The sequence below is a fragment of the Pempheris klunzingeri genome, chromosome 4 (genome assembly GCF_042242105.1).
Source record: "Pempheris klunzingeri isolate RE-2024b chromosome 4, fPemKlu1.hap1, whole genome shotgun sequence".
NCBI classification, from domain to species: Eukaryota; Metazoa; Chordata; class Actinopteri; order Acropomatiformes; family Pempheridae; genus Pempheris; species Pempheris klunzingeri.
In genome coordinates, this window is record NC_092015.1 from 27,902,366 (window position 1) to 27,918,280 (window position 15,915).

The following is a 15,915-nucleotide window of genomic DNA, read 5'->3' on the forward strand; positions in this document are numbered from 1 at the left end:
TGGTGCAAAGCCTGAACGTCTGGGATACCTAAAGATCTTTCCTCCACTCTGTCTTCCAATAGTGTCATCACTTTTACCCTCATCACGTTTACATTGTGACTCCGTGCCCTTCGTGTCTGTGCTTCAGTGTTGATGATGGTGAACATGGTGTCGTCTGAGTCAGCAGAGCCTCTGCGTGTTGTTGGTTCCTGTTTGAGCTCTTTGCACTCGTCATTGGTCAACTTATAGTCCGACATTTATGGACAGTATGATTATTCACTTTCTTTCTGAGAGCTGAATGAGAGGACTGACAGCACTCCTGTGTCTGTGTGTCAAAGCTTTAGAAGATCACCTTATCATCATCTATAAAACTCGTTATTCAACACTTAATCTTGTACAAACATATTTGGTTTCATTTGTGCAGAAACTGAAGTATAGAGACGACAAGTTGTGGTTCAGTGGGGTCTACTGTGTTATAACTATTTCTCTAAATCAGTCAAATGTAGAGAACACTTATTTCTAGGTTTAGCTTCATATTGAGCATGCAGACATGATAGTAGTAGCAATCTCACACGTGAATAGTGCAGTAATTACCCCAAAACTTGATTATTTCCTTTAAGCTGTCCCTAATACAAATGATGGATGTGCTTTTCTCCAGGCTGTATGCTGTGTTTTGGCCAGTCAGCCTTCTTCCGCTTCAATCACCCTGAAGAAGCCTTCAGGATGAAGAGCATGGTGCCCCAGGGAGGAGGTGTCCCCACCGGGGACTACAGACTATGTGCAGGTACTGTATGCTCATGCACGCTCAAATTCAACATTTTACTGTGTTTTCACTCAGCAGTGCTGCCTCAAACGTCACGTCAGGGTTTCCTTCTCTCACACACACTGGCCTAGTGTGAATAAAAACACACTGACCTTTTGTCACATGAATAGTAAGGCCTGAAAAGACTGTTTCCCTCCTGACGTTTCAGTTTCAGCTTGGCCTGTGTGGATGAATGGGCCGGATTGTTGCAGAGCCCAGCATACGGGCGGTGAGGTGGAGCAGCAGGGCAGTGCATTTTACAGGTGGATGTTTGTATGACAGGAAACCTGCGGCACTTTTATATCCTGGCAAGAGTGGAGGTAGTGTAGAAGTGTAGAAGGAGTGTGTCTGCTGGGACTAGATCAGTGCATGGATTTGGTGATATACAATACTGGGCGAACATATGTCTTTAATAACGGTCTGTTAACCAGCAATGTAGTTTCATTTTATTTGCAGATTTGGTTTTATTATGATTATTCATTGTTTCGTCATGCATTGGTTCTTGCTTTAAAGACAAGATGGTGCCAGTTCTACTGCTGTGAAAGCTGTAAACCCACGTTAAGACAGCCTGGAGTTGGTTTTCCACTATTATGCCTGTTTGCAGCTTGGTTACAAGAGCGTTGTTGTCAGTACTAGCCTTTAAAATGCAGTACCCGTTGAACCCCGCAGCCTGAATGGTGCCCAGCTGGGACCTGGTGCTGGAGTTCACACCATGCATGTTTTATGAGCATCTCATTCCTCTGCGTCTCCAGGCAAAGTTTTCAGCTGTTAGCGTGTGTGTGTGTGTGTGTGTGTGTGTGTGTGTGTGTGTGTGTGTGTGTGTGTGTGTGTGTGTGTGTGTGTGTGTGTGTGTGTGTGTGTGTGTGTGTGTGTGTGTGTGTTTCTGAGTGCTCCTCCTAGCAGCCACACAACTGTAAGTGTACCTTTTCTTGGCAAGCTGTACTACCAGGGATCTGTCATAGCATCTTGTTATTTCCCTCCTTTTACTGTTGACGCTGCCTGCCACTGTGGGATAAGTATAGCACACAGGCATGCTGTCTGCTGTGGACTTCCTGATCCAGTAATGAAAGCCTTCCGTTGTTTAAAAACGTACCATTTTCCTCAATTATGCATTCCTGAGTTGCATTCAGATGCAACTTGCTTATACCACTCCCATGTTAATATGGGCAGATTCTTTCATATCTGCTTGGAAACACTTTGAAATTACACTTGTTGTTTGTGTATGAAACCCAGGGCCAGAGCTGTGATGAAGGGCAAACCCTTTTTTTTTTTTTTTAGGAAGATATACATTTCCAGCTCTTCTGTCTGAAATAAAACAATGATATCATTTCCCTTTACCCCCACACCAGGGCTGCACCTGCAGATGTTCAGTGTTCTGCTCAGTTTGTGCTGTATGCTCATTAAACCTTATTCATTGCCCCCCTAAAACACCTGAGCCAGGGGTTGCATGTGTTCCAGTTTCCATTAAGTGAACTGGATACCATAGCCATGAACATGGTCCAGTGGAAGTTTCTTACTGGGCAGAAACAGTAAAGGGGGTTGGGACTGGAAGAGCATTCACACTAGAGTCTTCTGGCTCTGGCTGAGATTATTTAATGAGTAAAGACTGAATCTCATTTTTATTGGACATAAAGGTTCAGCTTGTAGCTCCGTTTCTTGGAGCTTGTACATAAAACTACAACTTAGCAACTTAATTTCTGTACCTCTGGAGTTAAAGTAAGTACCCCCCACTCCCCACCTCGACCAGCCTGTCGCACTATTTGGAACGACCTAGTGGTCTCGGCCTGGATAAGCTGTTCAGAAGGAAGGGGTAGTGGACACAAGCCACGCAGGAGGAGTCACTAGTGCCTTAACAAAGACCTGATCCCTCACCGGCTTCCCACACACAACACAGAAATTGAGGCAGGATCTCCGCAGTGGTGGACTGGTGTTTTTTACTCTGCACCACCTGGACACTTTGTAACAATTTATTTTGGTGCTGTTTAATATAATATTAGCATTTTTAACCATCGACAAACAAGAATGCATCACACAGAACAGGCCACTTACCGTATTTACTTCCTGAGGTGAACAGCACATTTCAGTGGTAGAAAAAACCTTCTGCATGTTTCCAGGTTGGAAAAGGTGGAGACAGACAACTTGACAAACAGCAGCACTGCAACTCAGTCACTAGTTTTAAGTTCATATGCTGCTGATCATAGCGTACACATCTGATCTCACCAAGCCCCATTATGTGCCCGTTACGGTACATTTAAATGTCCCTTGCCACAGTGCTGCTGTACCTTTGTGATGCCGGTCACATCCACCTGTCCGTCCTCTAGTTTTGGTGACCTTCACCTGGTCAGTGGCGCTCCGACCTGACGTCCTCAGCCAGGCATCTTTCAGCTGTCACCTCTTCACTGACTGGACGTCTCCTGTGCTTCTCTGGCAGGCCAGCAGATGGCTTTGTGGCTCTGAGCTGCTTATTCAAGCCAACGACTGGATTTACAGTATATCTTTCACACTATTTATAAATCTCCTGTTCCTTTCTACTGTGTGCCACCCCGGTAGCCTCCCTCCCTCCCTGGGTTTCCCCTCCAGTCCCCTCCTGCACCATCCATCTCTGGGTTAGCCGTGCTTTTCAGTAAACGTCTCCTATCTTCCTGTGATTCGGCTGCTGTGTCTGTCACTGGCTGCTGAAGGCGAGTCTGTGACGCTTGTGACGCAGCCGATTGTTATTGTGGTTGCAGTTTGGCACCAGCACACGATGAATCCCTGATGTCCAAATGTTTTTTTTTATTACACGATGAAAACGAGTGTCCACTAATAAAATGGGACTGGACAATTTTGGACAGCAAACAGAGAATCTTTTTCCCCTTTAAAGCAGTCACCACCTCTTTCCTGCCCTTTCATTTCGTTTCAGTAAAAACCAACATGGGGAAAATCCCTTTTTTCATTTAATATTTAACCATATTGGACCAGTTAGGCCGCTTGTCAGTATTTCGTATGGAAACGTTCCGGCAGAAAACACAACACACATAACCTATAAATGATTAAATTTTCCTCTCCTTCACCCTTCCAAAGTTCTTTGTTTTCATTAATTGACTTATTATTTCATACCAGCAGCTTTTGCCAACACTTAGAGCCCCTATGTAACTTTGCATGTGTGTTCAGGCTGTATTATATCCTCAGTATATCGTCAAATACAAATAGACCTGTGTTTTCAACAGTATTTGAATCTAAATAAGTACATTTACTCAACTACTGTATATAAATATAGCTTTAATGTGCCTTTATTTCCATTTCATGCCCCTTTCTACTTCTACTCCAACCTACAGTTCAGAAATATTCTACTTTTTACTCCACCACATTTATTTGACTTTGCAGATGAACATTTGAGATACGGCTCATAAAATATACACTGCTATAGGTTCACCTGCCCAATATATAACAGTATATAAAGTAGTTAAAAGTAGCTCACACTGGACCATCGATCACAGTAAAAAGCAGCACAATAATCCAATAATATATTATGTCGCAGAGTAACGGGGCTCATTTTTACTACTTTAGGAATGCTTTTAGATTCACCTTACTTTACCTTTTTACACTGTAAGTACATTTTGCTAATAATAATGTCATTTTCATCGACATTTAATGGAGTATTTGTATGTTGCAGTGTTACAACAGAGGAGCTGAACTCCACTGGTTTTTAAATGTGCCAGGATGGTTTTCGCTGCTAACAGCTTGATTTCTTGCAGATGACAAGTTCAAAGAAGTTTCTGGTCAAATGAAAATGTGGTTGCAGCTTCAGTTGTCATTGCGTGTATGCATCCTGACAGCTTTAAAATCCCGGCTCATTTAAAGTTCACCTCCATCAGAAACTCTTTTGTTCTTGCAGACAGAACGATGCCTTGGGGACTCTTTCTTTTCCTCTCCTTGGAAGTTGTTCCTGTTTAAGCCAATGTGTTGCTCTGGTGATCAGACCTAATTACACAAAGATACAGTGCAGCTTGTCGTTGGCAACAGATGACAACACTCTTTATCTATTTCATTGATTGACTAATAATTCAATTCATCCAGAAACCTTGTTCAGTAAAAAAAAATGTGAGTAATTTGTTGATATCTCATCTAAAATGACAAAATCTGCACCATAGAGACAATAACAGTGACAACCCATAAAACCCACTGCTGTAACTCTTTATAACAGCACTATAAATCTCACAGTAGTTCACATCACTCTGGACAGGAAGAGCTGTGTCAAGGTGGCCATGACACCGGAAGTAAGGCGATTATACCTTCAAAATAAAATACATTTCTCATTAGAGGAGAATTGCATTTAAGGTGTGCTCCCATGTTTGATTATATATGTGTGCCTTTTATGTAAGAGACTGCATTTTATTACCTTTCTGAACACTTGAGATAATAGTAGTAAATGTCACAGTCACCCAAGAACGACTGACATTACATTTGTCTGTTACACTGTGGTGGACATTACAATATGCCCCGTATTATTTGGTCGTTTTAGCGACGACAGCATACATATATCGTGTTTTCCAATACACGGTATATATCTTAGACTCTGGACATTGCATACTTCTATACAGCGTGTTTTCCACGTGGACGCCTTTAGTTGTAGTTTTATTGTGAAGGTCCTGACCGGAAAAGCCATGGTACGTTTAGAGTGGCTTGGCAGCAGCATCAGGCAGCGGCGGTACCGAGCACCCCAACCCCCGGCCGGAACATCCCCCCAGCGGTGTGTCTCCGTCTCTCCCTCGGTGTGTGAGGAGCCAGGCGCGGCGGGGCTCCGTTACACCCGGTCTGCAACCGGTGTCCGGAGGATGCGGGCCTCAGTGTGAGTCATGTAGCAGGTGAACCGCACTGAACCGAGCGGGTCGCAGTTTTATTCCTTCATGTGAGTAACCCTTACCGCTTCATGCCCGGGCTCCGGACAAGAGAGGCGATGCGAACCGGTCACGCGCCAAACTCCATTAAAAAATCTGTCGGTTTAATGTTCATTTGGTTTTCTGGAGAGGTGAACACAGCGTAGCACACCACAACACACCCAGGGTGGTACAGTGGGATCTCATCCCTTATTCAGCACACAGGTGATCAATAAATGTGTCCTCCATCCGGAGCAACATACATGTTTTGCTTGGGTCACAACATGTACTGATGGGAGCAAATGTAGGGAATGACAGATGGACCAAACGTATGATTTAGCTATTGAGGGGGGGCTATTGATGATGGAACAGATGCCGAATTGAAGAGGTGTAATAAAATGTCTTGAGTCACATTTTATCAGACACGAAATTTTACCGGCAGCGAAGCTAACATCGAATAGCCCCATTTTTAAATGAAGTTTGGCTTGGTGTACTCGAGGCTGTTGTGTATCCCATGACATCATTGCATGGGCTTTCTCTAAGCAAACGGTTGCTTTTATTTTTGTCACCCCACCCCCCCACCCCCCCTCTGCACAGAGAAATGAAGCCGGTCCGTTGTGTGTGAGACACGATGTGACACTGACATTCATGCGGTGCTCAGAGGATAAAATGCAGCCTGGTACAGCGACAAAGCTTAATGCTGTGTGATTTGCATGAGGATGTGTTCAGATGTGATAGTGGTCAGGCTGTCGTGAAGGCAGAGCCTCATTGTATGGCACAGTCATCAGAGGGGAGCGGGCAGGAAGCTGCTCCCATCTCTGGTGAACCAGCACAGCTGATGCATTATTTGTGAAGCTTCTACATCTTAGAGCAGTCTTTCTGCTGGGACATCTCCCTCTGACATCATCCCTGTGAAGACTCTGTTTGATTTCATTCGGTTCTGTCTTTATTATTAGCTCCATCCCACAGGCATCTTTAATTGTTTCCAATATTATTGCATCGCTGTCGGACATGACAGCTCTGCTCCTCTGTTCTCCTCTATCACCTCTCAGTGTTTACACTGATGACTCCACGCAGCAATTATCCTCATGTTGCAATTTAAACAGACAGCAAGTTTATTTAAACAGAATTCATTTAGCATTAATAAAACCTGATTCGTGCTCTGATCCACGCCTCGAGGCCACGCTGGTGAATCTCCCACGTGGCTGCGTTTCTGTTGTAATAATCTACTATGCTGACATTAGAGAGAGGCGGTTAAGATTAGATTACCCGGCCTGTGTCCTATGTTGTTTTCGGGCCACACAGTAATTGGGTTATGTAGGCACATTTTCTCCTGATCCCTATCCAATGCACGGGCCTGTCTGTCTGTTCACCTCCTCGGCTGTGTCCTTCCTTCTTCCCTCACCACTAATCCCTCCTCTGCCCCCTCATGATTACCTGTCTTGCACGGCTTCCGCGCTGGACTTGAAAACATGGATTTGAGGTCGATTTCAAACACATCTCAAATAGTTATGGCTGGACATATGAAGTGCCAGGAATTTTAAGGAAATGTGTTGAATTCTCCGGGGCATTCAGCCAGTTTAGCCGTCTTTTTCCTGAACTGTCCCGCAAATACATCAGCAGTTGTTGTTCAGCCTAGCCGAGATATGAACCAAGACTGTTGACCCCGTCAAATATTTTCTGCATGGAGACACAACATAACCAACACATGGTTAGGGCATGAACGCACCCCAAGGTTACATATGGAAAGTTGTGAAAAACTCGTCAAGGCTAAAAAAAAACCTAAAAACTTTGGGGCACTTAATTGTCTGTTTTATCACGCTCTTCACCTGAAAGACAGGTATGTTAAGGTCATTCAGCAGATTTGCAATAGACCTAACCATTGATAACAGATGAATCAATACGTACTGCAGTATTACTCTCTTGATGTAAGGGTCATTGTAGTAAAGTGAACTGTGAAAATGCAGTTTTTTGTCTGATTTAAAGACTAATGATGACAAAGTAAAGCTCTATGCTAAAACTGCAAAGCATTGTGTTGGTGGGGGTGTGTTGCCTCATGTACAGGTCCATGAGTTTTAAAGCTTATCAGACAGTAAAACAGTGCATAGTGGTGTATAATGCTGTGAGGCAGGATTTTACAACTCTGGGAAGTTACACCAGTCGGTTACGCCACAGTCAGTTCATCCTGTGTCTTTACAATTTCCAAGTAAACAACAAACTTGCACTGTTACACATTAGACACCGGGAATGTGGGCTAGCTTATATTTGACTGACCAAAGTACAGTGCCTTGCTGGATGATGCTGTATTTGCATATTCAGGGACGGCTTATTTGTGGGGAGGCGTGGTGTTTTTTTGCCCGACTCGTCAGTGTCAGGACCTCCACGGCAGACAGATTTCTCTCTTGAAATGAATAAGGAGCCACCCCTAGTCTCTGTCTGGAGGTGGTCTACAGACTTGTTTTTACAGGCATTTGCTTTGAATGAAGGAGAAGGCCATTCCAACATAAAGCCGTCTTGAGGTTTGATAAACTGTTTGACATTTAACGTCTTGGAGAACTGGTTAAAGGTTTGAGTTCGTCAGGTTGAGGAGATTTTAAAACTGTCTGTTGCAGAAGAAATGAGACAAAGCCTGATCAGTTGTTCTCTCTTCTCTTTTCCTCAGACACAGAGAGCTTGGTCAATGGGAATCACCAGGCCAGTCCGGCCCAGTCTCCCCCAGCTCCTGGAGAGAGAGTCCAGTCTGAGCACAGTGCAATCGTCAGCTCTATTGAGAAGGACCTCCAGGACATCATGGACTCCCTAGTCATGGATGACCCCCAGCCGTCTTCCTCGGAGGGCAAAAAGCCTCCTGGAGGCCCACCCATTCCCCACTCGCCCCTGTCTCCCATGGTCAATGGAGGGGGCCGGTATCTGCTGTCCCCTCCTACAAGCCCAGGGGCCATGTCTGTGGGGTCCAGCTATGAGAACACATCCCCTCCCTTCTCCCCCCTGTCTTCCCCCTCAGCGGCCAGCAGTGGGAGCTTTACCAGCCCGTCTCCTAGCGGAGGACCCCAGGACCAGAGTTCTTCTCTGCCGCCAGTGCCTGTACGCTCCTCTAGCTACAACTTCACCTCCCAGCCTCCGCCTGTACCGCAGCCACGGACCATACTGCCTCACTTTAGCAGTGGCGGGGGTGGCCACAAGGCTCAGGAAAGCCCCAGGCTGCAGAGGAAGGTCCTAACAGAGGCTCCTCCGAGCCCCAAGCCAAATCGCAGAGGACTGGGCCAAGATGGGTCTGAGAGCCCCCGACAGACTGCTCTTCTGTCCTCTAATGAATCTCTCAGTAGTAGAAACATTATGCCAAGTAGCCCCAGACTCACTCCCAAATTTCCTACCTGTCCATCCCCATCGCCCTCCAGTCCCAGGACCAAGACAACCACAGTGCTCCAGGAAAGGCCTGCCAGCCCTTTCAGAGAGCAGCCCAGTCCAGCTGATTGCTCCGTAGCCTCCTCCAGGCAGCTTTCCCAACCTACCAGAGCCTTCCAGCCTCCCCTGGACCCCATCGTCCACATCATCCAGGGATCGCCCCTCCAGCAGCATCCACGTTCGCTGCAGCCCCCAGAAAGCCCTCGCATGGCCAGGAGAAACATGGAGCTGAATGGTGGCAGTGGAGCAGGAAGCAGTATGAGAGAGCTGCCACCTCTAAGCCCCTCAATGACTCGGAGAGGAGTGCCGGTACTTCCAGGGGCGCTCCCCGGGACAATCCCCACCTTGAGGACTCCAGACAGCCCGTCAAGTCTGGGCAAGTTTGTCCCAGAGAGCCCCAGGCTCCGACGCAAGTCCGGATCCACATCCGAAGAGCTGACATGCAGCAGGGGGATCCGAGCCCGCAGTCCATCGCCTACCTCGATGCTGGAGGGTGGTGGTGCGGGAATTCGGAAGGCGAGCTTTGGGAATTCCCTGTCACCTGCTTACAGTCTGGGCTCGCTGCCTGGCTCGTCCCCCGTATCTAGCCCCAGGACCCATAGGAAGATGTCAGCAGGGAGACCCCACCCCGGGATGAGGGAGAGGAAGAACAGCATCACAGAGATCAGCGACAATGAGGACGAGTTGCTGGAGTACCACCGACGACAGAGAGAGGAGAGGCTTCGAGAGCAGGAAATGGAGAGGCTGGTGAGTCAGGAACACACGTCCCCACCAAATCACTGTTTTTCAGTTCACATTGAATAAGAACACATTTCATTTTTTGACTTAAAGTGTAACGCAGACATCACAGGGTTTGTACCCTTTACTTGAGCTGGTCTGGAAAATGTTTCTTACTCGTGACTTTGGGTCACTTTTACAAGTGAATTGTTTTGTACCTGATGGTTAATCTTAATTCCTTTACTCAGGTTTCGATAGATGTTGCCATGCAGATATTACAGTTCCACTAAAAATGATGGGTCGTCCCTGACCACAGTATCCAAATCAATCTTGGGAACGGGACTGCTACTGATTATTATTGTCCTTATCTAGGAATCTGTTGAGTCTCAGTGCAGGTCAGAGGTAAGCAGGATGACCAGTAACGCCAGTGTAAATGAATTAGTGTTGGCACTGACATGTGGCCTGTTGGGTGGCTGCTATTCATGTACAGTGCCCTTTATCTCTGCTGCCTGCCCTTCAGTAAGGCACTGAAATGCCACTAATTCAGGGTTAGTGTGGCAGAGTTTGTCTACGCGTACGGGCTCTGTTTCTTTGTGACTATGGAGGAAAACACAGTCGGACTCATTTCAGTGTTCTCTGTTTTCCTTCGACCAACAAAGCTGCAAAAAAGTTGCAAAAGTGGTAACCATTTCTGTCTCAAAGTATCATGTGCAGTCCCTTGCTGACTTTATCCTAAACACATTTCGAGTATTTCATTGGTTAAGAGTCTTTTGGTGGTTAGGTGTCCTGCTACAGAGAATTTTGATGAGTTGCATAAGCAAGCACAGAAATGATTTTATATTTAGTTTGACAAAGAAGATCTTTCCCCTGTAGTGTAATAGAAAGATTTTTACTTAAGATCTTCTGGTATGTCAGAAACTTCCCTCAAGCAGCCTTCCTGCGTAGAATAATTAAATTGGCATGATTATCACTTGAAAAGCTCTAATTTGTGATTAAGTGTTGTAGATATTCTTGCAGAGGTTCGGTCTAACTTCAGTCAGGATGACCTCCTGGAGGAGGGCAGAGTAACGACTGCAGTGTCTCCATAGTTGTTTGGAAAAGGAGGGGTTACCAGGCAGGAACTGTCTGTAACTTGGCTGTCGGCTGTCTAAACTGCTACTGACATGCGGTCTCAGGGTGGCCAGATGAGCCCATAGCAACCACATTGTTTGTTGTTTCCTAAACAGAACAGAGAGGGGGAGGGAGCGGCGTTAGACATCTTGAACTTGTCCGCCAGTCTGAATGAAACGGCTGAGACAAAGTCCTTTTTAAAAAAAGCCTTTATGTGTGCTTCTGCCTGTGTGAGAAGCCGTTTGTCTGCCCTGCTTGTAATTACAAACTGGGTGTTTTTGGAAGCGTGAGGCTGAGTGAAGGCAGCTCAGCTGGGCAGACGGAGATGACATGCCCTCTGTCTGTGTGCACCAGGTCGGGTTCTGGTACCTCCTACAGAGGCATGGCAGTAAAACGGTGTGTCGGCAGCGCCACATCCATACGCCGAGGCTTTGTTTAACCAGTAATGGTGAAGTGGGCTGTGCTAAATGTGCTAGATCTACACGGGTCCTGTTTTGCCGTCAGTCGTCATGGTCGGGGCTTGGATGAGGTGGGGGTGAAGCATAGCAGAGATATCCTGGTGCCGGCGGTGAGGAGGAATCACAGAGTAACTGCCAACAAACGGGGCTAGGCTCAGGGTTAAAGTCGGACTTCTTTGGTTCTGGTAAAGGGAAGCAGACTTTGACATATATCGAATATAACGTGAACTTCAGGATCTGTTTCACAAGTAAGAAAACCTCATTGGGAAGTTAAACTCCATATTTGTCTTGACAGGAACAGTAATAATCTAATATTATTGTGCATCTAATATTTCAGTTTTAGTGGCTTTTAAAAAAAGAGTTAAACACCAGACTGGCTGATTAAGACCCGTTTGGGGGGCGACATCTGAGGAGAATGAACAAGGAGAGTCCATTACCTCACAACAAAGAAGTTGGAGAGATGACATGCTGATGTATAATACAGGCACTGCCACACTGGAGACCATTCATGGAAACGGTGTGCTGAGTAATTCTGGCAACAAACTCTGTCGTAGACAATATATTGTAGAACATCAATAGAAAAGACCTAAAACATATTTCTGAAAAATCAAGTAAAGTGACCCTGTTGTCACAGAAGCTAGACTTCTCTTCTTAATGAGTGTGTGTGCCTGGTCACAGAGCCAGCTAACTGCAGTGAAGATCATGAGAGTGGCTTCAGTAAAGTAAGTTTAGTCTTTTGTTCTGGCCCACAGGCTTCTTCTACAGTCTTGATGTATGATACAGGCTATTTGCACATATTCGACTTTACGTACCTCAATCAGTCAAAGCCTAAATCCTTTGTTCTTGTTGAGAGGTTATTAACCACAGCAACCTTTGGACCAGGACGACTAAGAGGCACACGAAGAAAAATATTGACATGAGATGTGTGCAAATAGCTGTGGGCACATTAGGTGAAGAACACATGTATGTTGAGTAAATAAGACATACAGGGACAGGCGAAGGCTTCCTCAGACACAGAGGCAGGATCCTTCAGCAGCCTCTTCTGTTATTGTATTTTTCGTAGGCAGAAACTCGCAGCTCTTTGAGGAGGCAGGGCGTGGAGCTGCAGGGCCTGTAATTAGTCACAGTTGACTCACTGTCATGACAGATTTTTTTTTCTTGCCCCAGAGCGTCTGCATTTAAAATCATTTCACACACAGCCTGCTACTCATTCACACAACTGATTACCAGAAAACAAAGTTATGTGAACAGTGAGGCTCGGAGAAGTTTATTCAGGGAAGAGAGTCTTATTGTGAAATCAACAGCAGTACACAGCTCAGAGGCAGCGGGAGGCTGCTGGGAGACTTCAGCGGCACTCACACACTCACATACAGTACTGAGTGTATGTGAGTGTGGACTCTGGATGGGTTTTGGCCTGCTCAAATACATTTTAATTAAGTTTTGGAACTGATTTGTTGCCCCATTGTTTATGCTGTGTGTGACCCGAAATATTGATAATGTAGCATTTTCACCCTAATTAGTGGGAATCCATGGGAAATACTGAATAGTTTTTTTTAAATACATTTTCAAGATATTGATATCATCTCAGAGATGGATATTGGCAGCCTCAGTCCAGTTATATTGGTATATTGGTATGTCAAAGTTTGAACCCCCATATTGGTCAAATTTTTTCTTGATAACAGTTACTAAGATGCTAAGTCAAGCAGTAGTTACTAAACATGGCAACTCAGGGCCCATTTAATGGCTCTTTTCCAGAGCTTTCAACCACATCTCACATGGAACTCTGGTCACATGGTGATGGGTGGTTGTCAGGGATGGTCTTTGCTATCAGATGTGATGAAGACCATGAGAAAAACGCTAAGTAAATGGTAAATGGTCTGTATTTGTATAGACCCTTTCTAGTTATTTCAACCACTCAAAGCGCTTTACATCACATCCTCATTCACCCATTCACACATCATTCATACAGGAGGAATGTAATTTGGAGGAGACTATTCTTTCATACTCATTCACACACTGAAGCCAGCGAGGCTTCAGGAGCAAGTTGGGGTTCAGTGTTTTGCCCAAGGACACTTCGACATGTTGACCCATAGGAGCTGGGGATTGAACCCCGACCTTCTGATTGAGGGACGACCCACTCTACCACTGAGCCACAGCCGCCCGCTGTGGACTAAGTGGACTATCGCCTGACAGATACTGGATTTAACACCGTAATCGGTCACACAATTATTAAATCCATCATGAGGACATGAGTAATGAAATATTAAGGCAGGCGCTGAACCTTTGTGCCTCCAGTAAAACACACTGTTTAACAGCATGATTCAGACGAGGCTTCAAAGCCCTCCAGCTGCACCTGTTCAAAAGTGAAACTTGGACGGTCCTCAGTACAAAACAGGGCGCTCAGAAGACGGCTCCTGCTTTCTAATGAGACGACTTCTGCGTTTGAGTTTGCAAATGGTTACATTGCACTCCTATTAGACTGGTCGATCGATTTCTCTGTGGTGCACTTTTTATTCATGTCTTTATTCTCATTATCCACCGAGGATGTGTAATTCTGGGCTTGTGGAGCAACACACTTTATAATGCCGTTCAAACAAAAAGTGTGTGTGGTGCAGCAGTGTGCAGATATATCAGACAGATATCTCAGCGGTTACACACACAGGCCAGTTTGTTTGTCGTGGCTAGCAGCACTGGAGACAGGAGCACATCGTCTGTCACGGCTCTGGAGCAGCTTCGTCGAGTCAGGAGTGCACGGGAAGGTTGGAAGAGATGGCACCAGTAAGAGTGGTGTCAGGAGTTTGGCACGATGCATATAAAAATGTAGAATAACGGCATATTTCCCAGCGTCACTTCGGCCTGCGCTGATGAGTTGTCATGGCAACCAACTGCAACGAAATCGATCGACATACAAGACGAGTGGAGAAACGAGTGTCTGTCGCGTTGCAGGCTGTTAGCTGTCGTCATCTCACCGCTGAAGCTGATCTGAAAACTTTTTGGGGGGGGGACATACGAGCACTCGGTTTCCATAGCAACCAGCAAGGCAGAGTCCGCTAACTGAGCCTCTTTTGAATGCATGGGATATTTTCCAATGAGTGTTTGTTGGTTTGTTTGTTTTGTTGGTGTTTTCCAGTTAGTGTTGATTGCTGTCACTAGTAAGTAGTTTATTAGTAATTCAAATGATTTTAAAATCATTTGAAACTGATCAGATATCTGAAACAACACCCTATGCTTTCTGATTCTTGTTCATATCATGATTTCTGTAATATCTGTAAAACCATGGAGACCATAAAGTCTCATTTTAAAGGGCTTACGACCCAAAAACTCATTACCTCATTATTAATACCACAACCAAACCGTTTTAATCCAATTATTAATCCATAGAATCTGTTTACAGTATGTTGAACACATTTCTTATAATTCACAGCGATGTATTTTGCCTGTTTTGTGTCTCAGAGTTGTCTTAGACTGAGAGAAGGATCCAGAGACAGAGGTCTGCAGAGAAACAGACAGATTAACTATGCATTTACGAAATAGATGGACAGAACTTCTTTGAACTGCAGGAAAAAAAACTCTCCGCATGACGCCTGCGGCTGCAGCTGGGCCAGGCCCTCATTATGGCCCCGCTCAGGATGTCTATGTCTTTTACTTCTGTTTCTTACAGGAGACTTGTAAAAAATGCGCATCAGTCAACATAGTGTGATTTAAAAAAAGCTCACCACATTTATATCAGCTGACTGACAGCAGAGTCAGATGACGGGGAGAACGCCTCCTTACTAGTGTGTGTGTTAATGTGTGTGAGGTGAGCCCTGTCTAATGGCCGGTCTGCAGGGAAGACTGTTTCCCTCTGCCCATCTGATCCAAGCTGTCCGGCCTGGCACTGCTCTCTCCACATGGCCGTCCGACTGACGTGCTGTCTTGGCCAACACACTTGGCATGTAATCGGGGTCTCGGCGTGCTTCGTCTGTGGTGGACACACACGCCGCTCTACTGTCCACTAAAGATGACCTCATCTTTCCTATGATGGTAGCTAAGATTGTTTTTAGTGAGCAAACCATCATTCCCTCCACACCTTTAGTGACAGACCAGACCAGGATGTGTTTACTGTTCCTCTGAAAAGGCCTTTAGTGATGGTTTTATAATCCCCATCACAGTGTTGTTCCGTCTTACTGGCACTGCCAAACATTTCGGCAGCTAAAAGGCTCTGAAGCCTCTCTCTCATCCCCCAGCAGACAAAGAAGATATCATACCACTTTGTCATTTGCTATTTTGGACTTTTTGAGATTCTTTGACTGTGGTTTGTTATCTCTTTGTGAGGAACTCCTGTTTGATTTCCACTGTAATTAGCTCACTGGACGTGATTGTGGTGGTGGCTGGGAGGGGGCCCAGACTCAGACTCCTGTGGAGAAGGAGATCTGCTGTTGCTCTATGGCTTCCTGTTGGTAAAGGTCACAGATGGCTTAATGCATCTATAATAACGGCATACATGAGGCTGTTTCTCAGACACTCCAGTCTCTTTGCACTCAAGTCAGTGTTTTTGTGAAATTGCCCTTGAAATATCAGGAACTGAACTTTAGCTCTGAAAATT

At 45.5% G+C, this 15,915-nt stretch overlaps 1 protein-coding gene across 2 annotated transcripts in view; it reads left to right on the forward strand.

Annotated features, from left to right (window-relative positions):
- The window catches only part of phldb1b (pleckstrin homology-like domain, family B, member 1b), a 65,323-nt gene that overhangs the window by 14,751 nt on the left and 34,657 nt on the right, over positions 1–15,915 (forward strand). The window contains exons 2-3 of one of the 2 annotated variants that reach the window (XM_070829418.1): positions 638–763; positions 8,303–9,792. In XM_070829418.1, the coding sequence (XP_070685519.1) occupies positions 643–763; positions 8,303–9,792 (1,611 nt within the window). In that variant the 5' untranslated portion in view covers positions 638–642. Of the gene's footprint in view, positions 1–637; positions 764–5,495; positions 5,673–8,302; positions 9,793–15,915 lie in introns of those variants that run through there. The other variant, XM_070829419.1, reaches the window with a different exon arrangement.